Here is an 18,506-nt window from a genome sequence, read left to right on the forward strand (position 1 = left end):
TGTGTGTTGGAGGCTTCGTTGTAGGTTAACGGCCTCCCACAGGAATTATTCCACCGCTCAGTTCGTAAACTTCTCTGACATTTCTTCCTCAGTCTCAAATCCAGTCGAGTCAGGGGATCACGGTGGGGATATACAGCCACACCACAGGCAAGAATCAATTTGCTTGTGAGGCTGCTTTGATCATTTTTCGTGAAGTCATTGGTTGGGGATTTGAGAGTCTCAGAATTTCACTTCGGTGCTGTCTCAGTTTGACATTTGCGGTTTTAAAACATACTGCTTTAATTATCCACGGAATTTTGAATAAGCAGGTAGCTCCTCTTAAGTGATCCTCTGCTTCACATTCACTGAATTTTATACATTCCCACCCGTGAGCTGCACTATAGAAATGGATACAAGAAAGGCATCTTTTGATCTAATTGTCAACCTGCATTTCTGAACTTTATCCTAATTTATCCTAATGTAGTCCTTTCCCGGCTTAAGATTAAGTATTTAAGCCAGTTCAATCCTGCGAATGCTGTCTTCAAACTGACAGGCTTTCACTGTATTTAGTGCCCCAGTCAAACTGTAAGTCTGACGTTTTTTTTCATTCAGTTGTGATGCATATTTTCAGCTCAGTAACTGCTTGCAAGTCCTTTAAGGGTAGCCAATATGGACATATTTACATTGATATCCAGATAAACAAAGATACAGTCATTTTATGCACATAAAGGCATATATCCACTATGGTTGTATAAACAGACAAAGCAGCTCAGTATTTACACCTGTAAATAACAAAGACTACTCACTCTCACACTCACACTTTCATTCTCTAGTATTTTTCTCATGGCAAAGACAACTGAAAAGCCATTGTGCTCACAGTGTTACACTTTCAGTGAATTCAGGCCTCATTTTTTCAGGCATGGTTAGACAGAGCAAGGTTAAGAGAAGTTAAAAGCCTTTTTTTAATAAAACGGGAATATTAATTAAATGCTGACTAATTTGATCTTTAGTTAGCCTTTGTTTTCATTCTTTCTACCATGCTAAAGATAAGCTGAGATAGAAACCAGATGGCCTTTTAACTAATATATTCAAATAAAAATGAATCTCAATGATTGCTATAGTCGTAGTTCGTGTATATTTACTCTTAGTTTTCATTATCTTCATCACTCTATACCTCTGGCTGTTATTTTTATAATGGTTTTAATCTTTAATATTACGAGGTTATTAACCTTCTGAACACCACAACTTGCTGAGGGTTTGAAAGGCATGTTTTTAAATATTAGCAAATGTATTTATCTGAGTGAGAGGCTGTAAAAACTGAAATGAATTTTAATCCTTCCAGCGGTCCATAAGGTATTCGTCTCTCGCATGCTGTTCCATTTAATAATTTAACAAAACCCGAGATTATAATCATGATATTTAATCCAAATTGATTTATACATTATTTTCTCTTATACTATAATGTGCCAGTCATAAACCATTTGCACCATTTGAACAGATTCTGTTCAAATAGAAAAAAAAAAACAAGAAAAACACTCAGAGAGCACAGTACTCAGTAGTCATATGATGTCCGATGGATAAGTCCTGATAAGACTGCAGCAGCACATTTGTAGTAAGATGTGATCATCAGCAGGCAGCTGACGCAACGTTCACTTGTCATAGTTTCAGTGACACCGTGCCGCTATCTCGCAATGATACAGAAATCTTTAACAAATCCATGGATTCAGACAATAAGAGAAAATTTGAACCAAATCTGTTATTCTGTTTTTGAGTTATGTTGCACATGAACGGAAGGATAAACATACGCCAGTCATCACAATACTCCACCATGTTACTTGGCAGAGTGATAAAATCTGCTCCCCAGCACAACCATGAAACCATGACTGACTCAGTTGTGACCAACAGTCGTATATTTAGTTGAACTGGGCTTGAACGGCAGGCTGTGTTTGCACAGAGCATCAAGGAGACAAATATGGAAACAAATAAAATATGTGAGTACTGTAGTATGCATTGTGTAGAGTAGACCACCATTTGTTCCAGTATTAGTCATGGAAAATTAGTGTGCATGTTAATTCCAGTTGCTTTTTATTTTTGAAAAATGATTAATATTTCACTTTCATTTTATGTTGTGTTATGACTTGTGGCATTATCACTATGTTATACTACACAAAAGACATTTTTGAGTTCTTTTTTCCCTCTAGCCATGGTTCTGCTCTTTCCATAGAGGTGCAGGACTTTATGTTGCAACAAATATGAACCCACAGCAAATAGTTGTGTGACATCAGCAGAGAATGCCCAGAAACTGCATGGAGTTCAAAAGGTTAAAATCTAAGTGGATGTCCTTAAATGTCCCTATTCTAGCTGCACATAAGCTATTTATTATTCCTAAATAAACAGCATACATCAAGGAAAGAGCGCAGTGCTGTACCGGGTTCATCTCCTCACATTTGCCTCAGGGTATTTTATCTGTGGTAATAACCACAAATCCTCCGTTTTCCAAATCACATCTGGAACATTTCCCCTTTTTGGAAGCAAAGATCAGCAATACAGTTGTTTGCTAGTCAGTCTATAAAACCCCTAGGGCAACCTGTGACCTTGCCATACTTTGGACTGACGTAGTGGCGTCAAACATCTTACATTTAACCTTTAAGCTTTTATTTCTAGCTGATTTTTTTCTCCCCTATAAACCGTCCATATTTAGGACTTAAATGTTAAACAGGTAGCACAGCATGTCTATGAGAAAGCAAGTCATGAGAGGAACAAAAATGCAGAAAGACAAAAGAGTGCAGCATAGATGCACAGGCTGAGGTGTAGCAGCAGAGACAAGAAGAGGTAAAAAGACAGATATTGAAGATACACAGGTGACAAACTGGCAGAGAGAAGGGGGAAAGAACAAGTGAGAAAGTGTGAGCTTGGAGGAGAGAGGCATTTGTTACCTGGTTGTAAACCGCTGTACAGCACATAAATCCCATTACTTTGGGAAGAGCGCTGGCTGATCCCACCGTTGCCGTCACCCACGCATCCCCGGGAAATTGAAGCTATAATTCTGAAATCCTCACTTCCTCCCCCTTGCTTCTCTTACCCTTATTTTTTTCCCTTCTTGTAATTGTAATCTGCTATATGTATATTATACTTTATTTATTTTATAATGATTACATGTTTAGTTTAGTTATTTGTTTGTAAAATAATGCTAGTAGAACCTTTGAATAGTTTGTAGAAAATGATGTGAAGTGTGTGTGTGGTGCTGACTGAACAGCGCAATAGTCAGATACAAAGGTCCATCTGCTTGACCTTGTAAAGAAAGACATCATTGCTAAACAGGTGCTTCTTTTTAGTTAGTACACTGTGTGACAGCCACTCAATTCCCAATCTGGTGATTCCTTATAAACTGTCACTGTTAAAGTCTCTCACCAGCTTTTCTTGTCTTGGCAAAAAAAACAAAAAAAAAAAACATGCTGTGGCTGTTGGTCCCACTTTCTCTTATTATTTTCTGCATCCTCTAAGCATTACAGACAAAAAAATCAGCAAGTTCAAAGAAATACTTCCTACAACCAATTTTACCCCCGGATAAAAGAAAGCAGTTTAGCAGTTAAACCATCCACTGTAGAGTGTAGATGGACTGAATTGAGTCCAGTCTCAATCCCAATTCGTAATATATGGCTTTGTGGGGACCACCTGGTAGTGTATTAGAACACATACTGGATATCCAGCAGCATTGTTTTTAAAGCCACTGGATAGCTGATAGACTTATAAATCTCCAAACAGACATGATAATCCCATAGCCATATGCTCTCTGATGGTGTCACCACTGTTTGCCTTGTAACGTGTGGTTAATGATGTTGAAGGGATCTTTTCCTTTACCAAGTAATTTTGGTGTCTTCACTTTACCAAACAATGAGTGAAAATAAGAGAAACAGAGCAAGAGAAAAGGAAACCCAAGTCAAGAAATTAAACAAAACTAGTAATGGTCCAACACAAGATACATGAAAGTCTTACTGGTGACTTCCACAACCTCAACGCTTCATATCTCCTTATGAGTCTCTTTTACACTGAATAAAACCCTTGTATGTCTACATACACTGACTGCAGATGTTGACATCATTAACCACGCCTGACGTACGTCAGCGTGGTTACTGCATTCGCTTCGGTATCTGGCTGGGTAAGTATGTATGTGGGTATGTCCAGTCAGATATCTCTGCAAGTGCTGAACTCAGGATAATCAAACTTGGCACTGAAGATCAGTCTAAGGTCCCTTGCTCAGTTGTGGAGTTAGAGGTCAGCAGATCAAGTAGGAAGGGATATACGTAGGATGATCAAAATTGATACAGAGTATCATGCATGGGTGTGGTTCTACCCTCTACTGAGGACTCGTCTAGTTGACACAATTGGTCAGCTGACCATCATATTTATCAGACATTAGGACTGATGACTTAACCCATTATAGGTTGTTGGACATCGAAGCTACTTTAGCACAGATTAGGAAGAGACTCTGAAAATGTACACTAGCGTTCAAAAGAATGGGGTCACTTATAAATCTTCTTACTTTTGAAAGAGAAGCAGTTTTTTCAATGAAGATTACATTAATCAGAAATACAGTCTCGACATTGTTAATGTGGTAAATGACTATTCTAGCTGGAAACAACTAATTTTTAATGGAATATCTAGACAGGGATACAGAGGCCCATTTCCAGCAGCAATCACTCCATGTTCTAATGGTACATTGTGTTAGCTAATTGTTTTGAAAGGCTAGTTTGATGATTGGAAATTTCTTGTGCAATTATGTTAACACATGAATAAAAGTGTGAGTTTTCACGGAGAGCATGAAATTACCTGGGTGACCCCAAACTATTGAAAAGTAGTGCATCATAAAAAATAAACACACGCTAACTTTTACTTAGAGCCAATCTCCGACTTTCAGGAGGCGCATACAGACTCTTTGATGTATGACACCGTACTGTTATTATACATAGAAAACAATACACAGGCATGTCCTACAGTAAAACCCAAATTACCCTGACACTTCATTTCAGTGTTGCTGCCTTTAATAAACAGTGAAATAATCAAGCAAAACGGTTTCCATGGGGGTCCATTCAGTGCTTAGAAACCATTGCAGGCCTACAGGGGTTTACTTGCCTTGTACTATGATTTGATACAATGGGAGTAGACAGTGCTATTTATGTGCTGATTGCAGCTGTTAAACCATTGAAATTTCTTGTCAGCTTTGGAGCCATCACTAGTGAGGTTAGCTAAAGCGATATCCCATCAGTGCGTGTGTGTGTGTTTTTGCATGCACATTTTTGTTGCTCATTTAAGGATACAAGCTTGTCTGCGTGTGCGCACAGCTTTGTGCCCATTCTTGTATTAGCAGAGACACGCATTTGTAAAGTAGTTTGGTGAGCCTCTCTGCACCTCTTTCATTACGGCGATTGCAATCTGTTAAAAAAGAGATTAGATGAGAGGATGTACTGCATAAAGTGTGTTAGAGGAATGAATTGCTTCCTGTACTCCATTGGGTTGGTCGCTCAGTGAGGATTAACTCTCTCGCAGGTTGATAAAAGCCTGGATGCTCCTCCTTCTCGTCCTCTCGAGCCCATTTCAAAAATACATGTCTGGAGTGTAGTCCTGCAAAACACTCAAATATGAATATTTAGACCTTCTCCATTGAAATTTGTTTGTTTTACCTTGTTAACATGTCCATATAGTGTTCTGATATGCTTGTGAACATGTAGTGAGTGAAATTAACTGTAGTGTATTAATGACGTCTCAAAAAAAATGATAGATTCAGACTTGCAGGGTTTTATACATACGAAACTTAAGGAACCAATCCTGTCAGCTTTCAGGGTGGGACTTTCTGTATTGTTCTGATTCAGAATGGGTTTCAACATGTATGTCTGCATTACCTCAGTTTTAGAGGTTGATACTGTGCATAGCATAGAGCGATTTACAGTGTTTGAGCAGAGGCTTGGGTGAGCTGGTGTGCTCGTGCTGCAGTGATTGAAGAGGAGTGGGTGGAGACAGGGAGTTACCTTGGAAATATTTCTTAGAATGTTCATCAACTGAAGTTGTTTACGGCAAAATGGTCACACACAGTCACATGGTACACGTGGTTATTCTTAGTTAATTCAAGGCTAATGCATGACCACGGATAAAGGGAAATATTTTACTAATCATAAGTCAGTTCATTAAACAGAAACTGCTCACTGATACACATTTCCACAAACACACAAGCCTCCCAAGAGGAACCACAGAATGACCTTTTGGATATAAAATAAAGGCCACAACACCACGGGACACTTGGAAAAATAAAATAAAAAAGAGAAATAAAATAATTAAAATGTGCAAATATGATTAATTTGTCATTATATCAATTAACATAGTTTATACAAGAATTAGCATGTCAGTGCCATCATAATTTGTCTACAAATTAGGTTTTTTTTTCACTATTTCCTGACCTTGCATTGGCTTTATCACATTTTGCTTCATTTGCGTAACTAATTTGAAAAAAACTATAACTATATAACTATGCACAGTTACATATTATCTTTTGGGATTTGAGATTTATTTAATAGAACAAAATCTTTGATATCTCAGTTATACATTAAATCTGCATATTAAGTGTATACAAACACATATTGCTAGAAAATGTATCAATATTAATATTAAAATAATGAAGAAGACTATGCAAAAATACACAAATGACTAGCAACTGGCCACAGTTCAACTGTCCTCCAATCAGCTGATTACAGAGACACAAAACCCATGAATCAACATTTGTCTGGACCAACAGTGACAGAGTTGTGTGATTAAAAAAAAAAAAAAAAAAACAGGCATAAAAACAACCTGGATTAATATATACTCGAGGGCCAGTCTGAATGTGCAAACTATGAAAGGAGCTGACTTAATTACAACAGCTGAATACTTTCCCTTTGTTATGACTAGTTTGGCACAGTAATAATGTAAAAAAAAGGAAAATGAAATATATACAATGTTGAAATCCTTTTCTTTTCTCAAGCAGCATATTACAAGTATCACTAATGGCAGAAAGAGGTGGCTGCCCTACATATTGCTGCACATAATTATTACTCGGGTTACTGTGGATTCACCTGGTTCTGACTCTGAGGTTGGATAAAGCATCTAAACCTATTAGAGAGTGTAAGCCTCTTTCATCCTTCTTCATCCACAGAACTAGAATAAATTCACATGGGCAAATAAAGAGGTGTTTACCGCTGTAGCTCCAGATCTTTACAGTGTGTGTGTGAGTGTGTGTGTGTGTGTGTGTGTCTTATGTCTGTGTGAGAATAGACACATTTTCCTAACAAGGTGTGTATATCAAGAAATTGAATTAATATACAAAATGCATTGGGGAAAAACATTTTTACCAGAGCAGTATGTCATTATACAACATATACTTCAAGATATAGTTATATTTATCACTGCTCTATTATATGTTACAAGCCTAAAGAAAAAGAATCACAATGTGATATGAAGTTTTGATAAAAAATACAAAAGTCAAAGGGACAGTGTGATTGAACAAAATTGTAATAGAATGACCTTGTTTTATTTTTTTTTCTCTTTTTGGTGCTGTGACTTGGCCAAATAGTTAAAGATAGACTTAGAGTTATACACACACAGACAAATTCACACCAGAGAGCTGTACAGTACAACCACAGATTAGTAACTCGTGGCCAGTGAAGCAGCTCCAGTAGAGAAACTGGGGCTCGGCTGCTTTGCCTCGGGGTGTTTTTACTGTAGTTGATGAGGGAGGTGGAAACCTTTCTATTCTACTGCACCAAAAAGATTTTTGTAGCCACTCAAGGGATTTGAACAGGTGACATTTGGTCACAAGCTCATTTCTCTCAATGTTACCCTCCCGTCACCCCATTTACACCCTGTGGCTACATATGCAAAAGCCTATTACAAGATGTTGCAGGTGGAGTTGAACTGCATAAACTAGAGCAATGTGAACCTTTTAAAGGCAATGGGATTTGCATTGAACTAAACAATATATGAAACGGATATTTCACCATCATTAGACCATAAAGTAAGTCATATTTGATGCCTCATTTAAAGCAGTTCAGCATTGGGCATATGGAGACCTTTGTTTATACATAAAAAGCTTTTTAACAGCACACGAAATGTGCAATTATTATAGCCAGAGTATATGATTAAACAACCATTTAGGAGTGTTAGATAAACAAAAATTCCCAACAGCCACCTGCAAGCAGGTCACACTTTAGCTAAACACAAAATGTTAATGAGGTGTGTTGACTGAAAGAGATTTGAATAGAAGTTTAAAAAATGAATTAAAAAATGCGACCAGCAGATTTCTATGTGGTATTTTGCAGACAGAACACACTTTATGGTGTGTGGTTATCAGTGTTTGTGTATGTATGTGTGTACTGTCACTTCATATTTATTTCCTCCCTCACTCCAAAGCTCCTCTTGATGATTAATATCCCTATTTTGCTTTTTGCCCTTTTCCCCTCTCCCGCTTCAGTCCTGTCTTTTATTCTGTCTTTCCTCTCAGTTGTTTGACAATGCACCATGTAGTATGTGCTCCCCTCGCTCCCACTGCTCTGCCCTTTTTTTGTATTTTGAAACTGCTGGTGTCCAATCGATCTCTGTCTCTCGCAAAAGTCATTTTTTTTTTGTCCACTTTTGCAGTTGCATTTTGGGTCATCCTCTACTTTTCTGTTGGTTTAGTCACAGGAACTGGATGTGGTGGCAGGGGGACAGGGACATGAATTACCTCTGGTATACTGATTAGTGTGTACAACACACAGTGACTCGCAGGCACACACATGCACAAGACACACTCGGTGGGAAACAAATACACTCTGGCACATATTTACATATGTGTACACACTACACCATATTTGCTCTTGGAACAAAATTATAAAGAGCTGCTGATTTGGTTTGATTTCTTTTTTTTTTTTTTCTTTTTTTGCTGGAATTTACATAGAGATGTGGTGATTCCCCATAAACAGCTGGAGCTCCCTCCCCTAAAATACCCATTACTGGTTTACAGAAAAAAGAGTTTATTGCTGCTCAAGATATATTTTTCCTAGTCAGTTACACTTTTTAACACTATAATTATGTTTATCTTGCTCAATAAAGCAATTACTGTGTGGTAAATGCATTTACAGTAATGTAAAACAGGGTCTCAAGCAACATTTTTATAAAAATGTGCTTTAGGTACAGAATCTAATGAGTCACAGGGTATATTCTGTCCTGTAACAAAATAAATCATGTCACCATTTACATACAAAATCCTGCAACCCTCCTGTAGAACCACCAAGAAACTTTTGCTTCTTTTGACTGCAACTCTTTAGATGTTGGACAATTTTGGACTCTAACATCTGCAGTCACCAGTCCTCACAGCTGTAAAGTACAAGAAAATGCATTTTAGTCCAGTTCCATATAGCTGTAGAGAATGTGATTACCTTTGATTTCCTCTCCTCCTCAGGCCCCCCCATGATCCGGCTGTCGGTCAATGACACGGTGGTGGTGGATCCTGGGCAGGACGTGCTCCTGACCTGTGAGGTGACGGCAGGTTTCCCTCAGCCCAACGTGACGTGGACGCGTTACCCCGGCCCTCTTCCCCTCAGCGCCCTGGTTCGAGAGTCGACACTGATTTTGCGAGCCGTCACCCCAGCAGACGCAGGCTTCTACAACTGCACAGCTGTCAACAACGTGGGCAACCCTGCTCGCAAGAATGTCAATCTTGTTGTCAGGAGTAAGTAAGGCATGTTTGTGTGTGTTCCTGGGCAAGGGATGGTTAGTAGTTAGGAGATTTGTTGGTGAACTGCAGTGTGTTGACATGGATGGCATGTGCTTCCCGGCGGTAGGTCAGGGAGCACAATGCTTGGTCAAAGCTGTCCCCCATTTTGTCTGTAGTGAAGTTCTTTAGTAACAGAGCCATTCATCAGATTTCCAGAGAAACTACCAGATGACCTTCCAAAAACCCAGAGGTTCCATTTGACACTGAGAAACAACCGAGATGGCCGGTGTCATTTTTGTGTCTAGAGAAAGACTTTTACTACACAGAAATTTGTGTCAACCAGACTTACTTCAGAATTAGATTAAACTTTATCCAAAGAAATTCTGGGATTTTGAAAGGTTTCCAGTTATTTACTTTTCACATGACAGGAAAGTGTGGCTGTGTCCAAACTTGACACAATTCATCCAGCAATAGTTTCGGTTCTTCATTTACCAACTGTAAAACTGAAACGTTGTCGTGCATTTATTTATTTGGGAAGATCAGGGCAACAGTAAACCAGTGGTTATAAATGCACATTTAGTTTCTTTTGTTATTTTTGACACAGGAAATACACGCACACCTCATAAATGTCTTAGTTTTCTTGAAAATATCAGATAAAACCAACTACATTTCTCATTTTTAGCACTTTAGTCTAAGAGTATGCAAGTGTGTGTGTGTGTGTGTGTGTGTGTGTGTGTGTGTGTGTGTGTGTGTGTGTGTGTGTGTGTGTGTGTGTGTGTACTTGTTTCTGCTATACCGATGGGGACTTTGACCTGACTATTTGCTATAAAGGTGGGGACTTGTCTTACGGTGGGGACCTAAAATGAGGTCCCCACGGGTGGCAACACCGTTTTCTTGGCCATATTGTTGTTAATAAAAAATGTGAAAGTGCAAAAATGTTTGTTTAGGGTTAGGCATTGATTTGGTGATGGTTAGGGTAAGGGTTAGGAGTTAGATATGAATGGGAGTCAATGGTAAGTCCCCACCGGTATAGAAAAACAAACGTGTGTGTGTGTGTGTGTGTGTGGAGTGAGCAGTTGATCCATCATTACAGGAAGCTGATGTAAATCTTGTCAGAATAGGCGGGTTAAGTATTGCTCTTTTTGTAATTTCCCTGCTGTTAAGGCAGAATCCCTCCATTTTCCCTCCCCTCCGGCTATTTTTAGCCTCTTTAATCATCTTTATTCACTCCAATTAGTTAGACTGGAGTGGAAGCAATTAGCGACAGTCTCTTCTGTTAGTTAACACTGTAGAGAATGTACGCTGGATGGGTTTCTCCTGTTAGCTTAATGGGCCTGAACGCATTGTCACACCAGCGCAGGTGGTAAGTCGCTGAAAGAGACACACAGTCAGTGTGTTGGTAGGCAGCAGACACGTGCACATGAGTACTCATGCAAACACAGCTTCCCATCTCACACACACAGACACACACATTCTAATCAGGTGAAGTTGCAGGTTCATGTTAACCATATGGTCACTGCCTCATATCCACGACTCCACCCAAGCATCTTGTTAACAAGCTCGAAAAAGACTTTAAATCCAGCTCCTCTCTCCTCCTCGCTGCCTGTCTCTCCCCTTAGTGGGGAAATGGAGAGCTGTTTTGTATTCAACATGGAAATCTGTTGGGGAAACGCAGCCTTTGAAACTGAAAATTAAATGTGACAGTGTGAGAGTTACTCTTTGTCCTTGATTTTGTTTCCCCCCTCCTCCTTCTCCCGCTGTTATTTTATTCTGTATCTGGCTTCTTTTGTCTCACCCTCCTTCACAATTTGCTTCTTCCTCTCTCTTGCTGTCTTTCTTCTCCAATTTCCCTTTTCCTTTGGTTTCTTTTTGTTGTACTTCCCCCTCCTTACGCCTCGCATACAATGCCACACACTCATCTACTGCTCTGTAATACCCATCTTCCTCATTGCCCATCCACGTCTTTTCATTTAATTGCTGTTTTACTTTCTTATTCTCTCTCTCACATACTACTGCATCAATTCCTTTGTTTTGATGTAATTTCCAATTTTTTCTAAATTTCCTGTTTTTACATAACTTTTGATTTGAATTTACATACAGTCTTAACAAGCCTCAGCAAACTTTATTGACTTGGCTTACAATCATGTGCAAAAATAAATACATCTAGTGGAAATTATAGATTTTTGCGGCAGGATCACTGATCCTCTTTCAAACAATGTCTATTGATAGAAGTGATACACAGAAACAAATGACACTAATAATTTAGTTGCCTGACATCAAGGGTTTGCTGTCCTCTTAGGTGTTTAAGTGTGTGGTGCCATCACACCTAGCTCTAAAGCTCTCTAAGGACTGCAGACAAAACAGATTGTGGATGTTCATGAGTCTGGCAGTGGACTCAAAACCTCAAAAGTGGCATTGTCCTCCTAAGGGCAGACTGTTAGGTGCACAAAGCAGTCTCAAAGAAGAACACCAGATGTTATCACAGAAACTGTGGGCATCTCTTGCAACTGTCTGTGTCAAAGTTCTGTGTCTATAATCAAATGGAAATTGCATACATTTGACCTCCACTGGAGGTGTGCCAAAAAAGGGATATGAGAGCGAAACTGCACTTTTCCTGTAAACAAACATACAGGCAAGAAACAGGTCTAAGAGAAACAGGAATGATGTGCAGAGATAATGTGCTGGGCCACATTAACAGTAGACATGTTTGATATAGACCAAAGGCAACTTTTCAGGAGAAAAAACTTCATACCAGCTTTGAAGCATGCTGGTAGAAATGTTATAGTCTGGAGTTGCTTCACTGCCTCAGGGACTGGGCAGCTTGCAGGCATTGATTCAACTATGAATTCTGCTTCATATCAAAGAATGCTTGAGGCCATCTGTCTAAGGGTTGAAGTTGAAGAAGCAGACGTTGACCTTGCATGAGGATAGTAATCCTAAATGCACAAGCAAATACACCAAAATAAATCTCACGGGAAGAAGTGTGTTTGGGGGATTTGAAATTGGCATTATATGCATACAGGTAGAACAACCATCTTGAAACTGAAGGAATTTTGCATGAAAATCAGTTCCTAAACCAGTTATTTTTGCGAAAGAAGTTTAAATATGACCTAATGAAATGCCCATTTTTATAAGATGTACTTATTTTTTCTAACAATTGTTCGTATGTGCTGCCCCCTTCAATACAGCTCTTACCACTCTCCATTTTAACTCTGTTGATCACAGGCTCGGTTACCATCCTTTTCTGGAGGGAACCTTTTTAACTGTTGAAAATAATTAGTTCCATGCCAACAAAACACACCAAGATGACACTTTTTGTGCACTTGGTCTTTTGCATGACAAATACATTTTTATTTCTAGTGTTAGTAGGTCTTTTGTTGTGTATTTAACTCTTTCCTCTCTCTTCTCTCTTCACTCCTCCACTACCACACTCAGCAATGAGCAACCTGACTTTCCAAATTACACCAGACTCCAACAAAGACAGTGAGACCATCCAAATGGGTCGAGACCTCAAGCTGTCATGCCACGTTGATGCCACTCCACAGGAGAAAGTCAACTACACCTGGTACAAGAACGGTGCGCCGGTCTACAACTCAGAGACCCTGATTTTACTGCGCAGCGACCCGGACATGGCACCCGGCACCAGTAGCTTGGAGATTGTAGACATGAAGTTCAGAGACTTGGCTACTTACAGCTGTGTGGCCAACTTCCCAGGCAGCAGAGTGCCCGAGCTTCGTGTGGATGTCAACATCTCTCAGAGCAGTGGTGAGATTTTCTTTTTTAAATCATATCTCTATCAGACCTAGACATGAGGTTGTAACCTAAAAGTAAATCATGTTACAATGAAAGAGAATTAAGAGGTAATTTAGTCATTTTCATTTGAATAAAACCAAATTCACCATATCCTAATATATGGCATAAAATTAACTTTGTTCTCCTCATTCATGGACCCTCCACTAATTCATTTGAATGACTAATATCAAGCTCTTGCAAACAGCCTTAACTTTATCCACGATTAATTCTATCTACAGTCTTCAAGTCAGATTTAGGTCCTTCATATTATTTGACAGTTAGGTGTCTTAATTACTCAACCTTGTAGATTTCTTTCCCCTGTTTTGTTCCTAGTTAGCAACAACAACACTTTGTAGCACATCCTGCAAAGGGTCAGACTGCATCCTTGCATCATCATTGCAGAATGATTTTTTTCCCCCCTAAATCCTGATAGTTTTAACCTTAATACATAATTCATGATATATTTTCCTCAGATGTGTATCCCATTTCTCCTTTCTCTGCCTTTGTATGGACCTTGTTGCTGGCATTACACAGAGAGCATGGGGTGGTGTAAATTATGCATTCATGTGTGCAGTCTTGTGTGTAGTTAAGCAAAATGTTAGTACTTAATACTGAGCAGTAATCTGTTTTAATGTCCCCCATGTTTCAATCAAACTGCATGATTGTCCAATAAAATTAGCTCTATAAATGTCAGTTTGTGTGATAGTGTTTTTATCCTCCATCTGTCTCCATTATCCGCATTTTCTATCTGTGCCGTCTGAGATTTTAAACTGATGTCCGCCTTCTGATTTGTTACATAACAACATGTAACCCTCCTTTTTATACCATTGTATTTGCCATGTGCACTTCAGCTTAGATTCATCTACCTACACTGTTTAGAAAGGTGCAGTGATCTCAGACTTTCCCCAACGTTTTTTTTTTAAATTTACCTTACACAAGTATTCTCAAATTGCATACAAGTATTCTCAAATTGCATACTTTTCTCTGTAGATATTTACAACTTACAGCATATTAGATTTTTATTTGCCTTTCATTTTTGCAAAGTCACAGGTGTAATGAAAGATTTATAAAGAAAATAACTATTTGTTTAGATTATGTAAAGTAAGAGCATTTAATTTAAACTGTTTTTTTTTTTCTTTTTTCTTCCCTCTTTTCCCCCTCCAGTGTCTCCTCCAGTGCTGTCAGTTCCACCAGGAGGTCAGATTGTAAGTGTGCGAGAAGGAGGTAATGTGGAGTTGGTGTGCTTAGTAGCAGATGGAAAACCACGTCCCCCTATACTGTGGTCGCGGATAGAGAAGGACCTGCTCATGCCATCAGGGCGACCCATAGTGGAGACGCCTGATGGCCGATTGAGGCTAAGGAACGTCAGCCGGGACATGATGGGGGCGTATCGGTGCCAGACCGCTCCATACAACGGGCTGAACATCAAACGCAGAGAGGCACAGGTCCAACTCAATGTGCAGTGTAAGTGTGGATCAGATTATTTTCACCTACAGAAACTCATCTCACAACACGCAACAGCATCCTGTAGATCAAGCAGAAGGCAGGTATCACACATTGAGAGTACTTGTATCACATCCTGCAGCACAGTTTGGTGTAAATAACTCTGAATTGGTTACAACTGCTTTGAAAATTACCATAGGAGTGTAATAATATACTAATACAAGGCAGAATAATAGGTAATTTTAATGAACCCAGGGTAACAGTGGCAACACACAATAGTAATAATAGTAATGAGGTCAGTTTTTGAATACAGTTTCTTCGAATGGTACCTTTGCGAAAACTTTCAAAAGTCATAAAAAAGCCTTTCTTTGTTAGTGTGGGTTGCAGAGTTTTCAGAGTTCCATTAAAATATTACTTTTCTTTTGTCCTATTCTCAGTAATAGCATAATCTTCTCACTTTGCTCAAAACTGTGCACCTTAAGATGGATAAGAAATATATGGTAATGTAAAGGGGGAGAGTGAAAGAAAATGAGGACATACCTCCATGGCTTAAAGGCTGTTTTCTCTAAACTTACCCCTTTACCTTTTTGAGCACTCCACTGGGGTCTGTCATTACAAAACTCCCGGAGGATGGGCTTTGAGAAAGGAAAAGGATCTGTCTTGCCAAAGTAATGCATAATTTCAGTACCGTTTTTCCTTCCCATGAGGTTACCTACTTTTACTTACTTCGGCAGTGCTTGAAATGTGGCAGCACTCACCGGTGCTGAGGAATGGCACCTCTGACTATTGCACAGCTACCCGCATATGTTTAAAAGTGAGCAAGCTTTTCAACAAAACTATCAAGTATTGCAAACATAATAAGCCCCCTCATTCATCTCATCAACTGAATGTCTCCCAAAGCTGTTGCACATGCAGTGCAGTTTCTAGTTCTTTTCATTCTATTCTTAGAAGAAATATCTACCGAGTCAATGATTTGCTAGATTTTTTTTCTGTTTTCATAATGCTAGCTTTAAAACAGAACAAAATGTGCTCCATTTGTATTAGGCAAAATCTGCAAGCCAAATACAATTTGTCAGCAGCAGCAGTAACACAGAATTAACTGCTAACTGTGTTGTGTGAATTCAAGTCTGGTCACTCATGTAACCAAGTATAAGAAACTAGTAAAACCAAACAAACTACAGAAAAGTAAAGATCTATTACTGAAGATGTTCTGGCTCTGAATCAAGAGGCTTCATCACTTCAGGAATGATGTTTCTTTTTTTCTTCTGTTTTCTTTAAATATTCATTAGTTGAAAACATTATTAAATGGCTGATTAATATGCTTTGTAGGGACAGGGCTGCTTCTTTCACAGCCATGAATTCCTGCATTAAGTGTTTGATTTCATTCAGTAAATTTGTGTCAACCTATTCAGCACATCCGACGGCATGCCCTCTTTTCAAGGCCAACTTATAAAAAGTACTTTAAGCTAAAATGATAAACAGAACAAACAGAGGATACAAAGAATGTTTAAGACTTGTAATGGCTTAAACAGAGGGGAAATTGAAATGGGTTTGTCTTTATCCGTCCATCTAAGTGTGTGAAACATGCTGCCATTGGACCAAAATTCTCAGACTGATGTGCTTTGCTGTCCAGCTCCAAGTCATTTAACTAAAACATTTTTAGCAAGTTCATGAAAAAAGTCAGACTTTGGGCACCATAATCATATTCCATACTGTTTCTTTGAGGTCACGGCTTGGAGTTACCACAGTCACTGCATTGTAGCTGCATTTATTTGTTGCAAATCAAGAAAAATAGAGAGGGGGTGTGGAGTCAGCAGTTATACCTCAAGTGCACATCCTGGACAGAATCAGCAATTAACAAAAAGTTGAAAAGGCTTTTGGTTCTCTCAAAAGCATGGCCAGCTAGGAATTTACCTCTCCTCTCCTCTCCTCTCCTCTCCTCTCCTCTCCAAGAAGGATTTACAGGGCTTGCTAATGCAGGCGGGGTGGAAGGGCAACACTCTGTGAGCTCTGCTGTCCACACTGGCCAACTCTGATTAATGGACCAGGTGGCCACCCCACTATGGACAGAGAAAGAAGCAGAGCGATGAGACAGATACATGAGCAGGACTACGAGAGGAACGGGGTTAACAGAGTGGTGGAAACAGGGTTGGTGGAAGGAGGGAGGAGGGCATGATGGGGGTCTAACCAAAAGAGGGAAACAGGTTGGCAGTTACAGAAGCAACATCAATGAAAACAGACTTCCGTATAGCTGCAGCGAACAAAAGTGTGGGGAAAAAAACAGCTCCTCTCTCTCCTTGTTCTGCTGCCCCTTTTCTATGCCCCAGCCTAATTACAATTCATTTATTTATTTTATCGGGTTTGTTTTTCCTTCTTCTGGTGTTTATCACTGTTGATTGATGTGAGGGAAGGATGCCATCATTTCTGTATGGCAGATATAATTAAGTGGATTTGCAGCTCCTTGCCTCTCCCACTTCCTCTTTCGTCTTGTATCCCTTCTTAACTTGCCCAGTCTTCTCTTTTCCCTCCCAGAGAGGTGGCTGTTCTTCCTCATTGCCATTCTCATCATCATCAATCAGCTAACTGCTGGCCATGAGAGAAGACCTCTCTCTGTCTTGTCATTCCCTTTCTGCATCCTGCATTCTCTCATTCGCTCCCCACCTCCCACACTCAATCACTGACTTCTCTCACTTTCACACCACACTTTCCCTATCATTTATCTTCCTCATTGTCTTCTTCTTTAAGAGCTGTTTCTCTCCTCCCTCATCCCACCTTACTCCCCCACACACGCCGCCTCCCTCTCTCGGTCTCATGTAAATTGATTTCCTCTTTGTGTACTGTAAATGTTTGGGTTGGTCAGTGTTGCATTCCCGGATGGAATCCATTTTGCATTCAGTAAGACGGATAGCGATGGCGTGCTTACGTGGATTATGGTGCTCTGACTATGAAACATTGCAGGGTGGCACCACCAGTTCCAAATGAGGTGCAAATAAATGAGAAAAAAACAAAGCTCTGGCGAATTTGAAAAGTTGAGCTGGAAATTGAAGTAACCTAACATCTTGGAAGAAGTGGAACTCCCATCAAACTTTCATAATTTCTGAAATGAATGCATGGGGTCCGGTAAGAGATTGTAATAACTTGCCTACAAAATTCTGCTGGGGATGGAATGATTTATAAACTGCTCACAAACCAGCACACAACTCACCTCCTTCTTTCCTCCCTCCTGCCTACGTCTATCACCAGTGCTCCACAGTTTGCCGGTTTTTCTTTACCCTTGTCACCTGTTTCCAAAGTCAGTCATCAGTATGCATATGTGTGTCTGTAAGCAACAGCAGTGTATGTGACCATACACTAATCGCTGCATAGGATTACAATAAGACCTTTGACCGATCACACATCCTTCAGCTCTTTCACATAGTTGTGGCTCCAAGAGGTCAGGGAGATAATAATGACCAGACACCCAGCAGTAAATGACAAGTTTGGTTATATAAAGAAAAGAAAATGGAAAGATATTCTGTTACTGCATCCGCACGGTGAGAGTCTGCACTAAAAACCAACAGACAACATAGAG

At 39.5% G+C, this 18,506-nt stretch overlaps 1 protein-coding gene across 4 annotated transcripts in view; it reads left to right on the forward strand.

The window, feature by feature from the left end:
* LOC110961457 (MAM domain-containing glycosylphosphatidylinositol anchor protein 1) overlaps positions 1–18,506 on the forward strand; it is a 193,996-nt gene that overhangs the window by 127,359 nt on the left and 48,131 nt on the right. For all 4 annotated transcript variants that reach the window (XM_022209079.2, XM_022209087.2, XM_051938119.1 and 1 more), the window contains 3 exons: positions 9,446–9,715; positions 13,136–13,465; positions 14,657–14,956. In XM_022209079.2, coding sequence (XP_022064771.1) covers positions 9,446–9,715; positions 13,136–13,465; positions 14,657–14,956 — 900 coding nt within the window. The remainder of the gene's footprint in view (positions 1–9,445; positions 9,716–13,135; positions 13,466–14,656; positions 14,957–18,506) is intronic.

The sequence above is a fragment of the Acanthochromis polyacanthus genome, chromosome 2, assembly GCF_021347895.1.
Source record: "Acanthochromis polyacanthus isolate Apoly-LR-REF ecotype Palm Island chromosome 2, KAUST_Apoly_ChrSc, whole genome shotgun sequence".
Lineage (NCBI taxonomy): Eukaryota > Metazoa > Chordata > Actinopteri > Pomacentridae > Acanthochromis > Acanthochromis polyacanthus.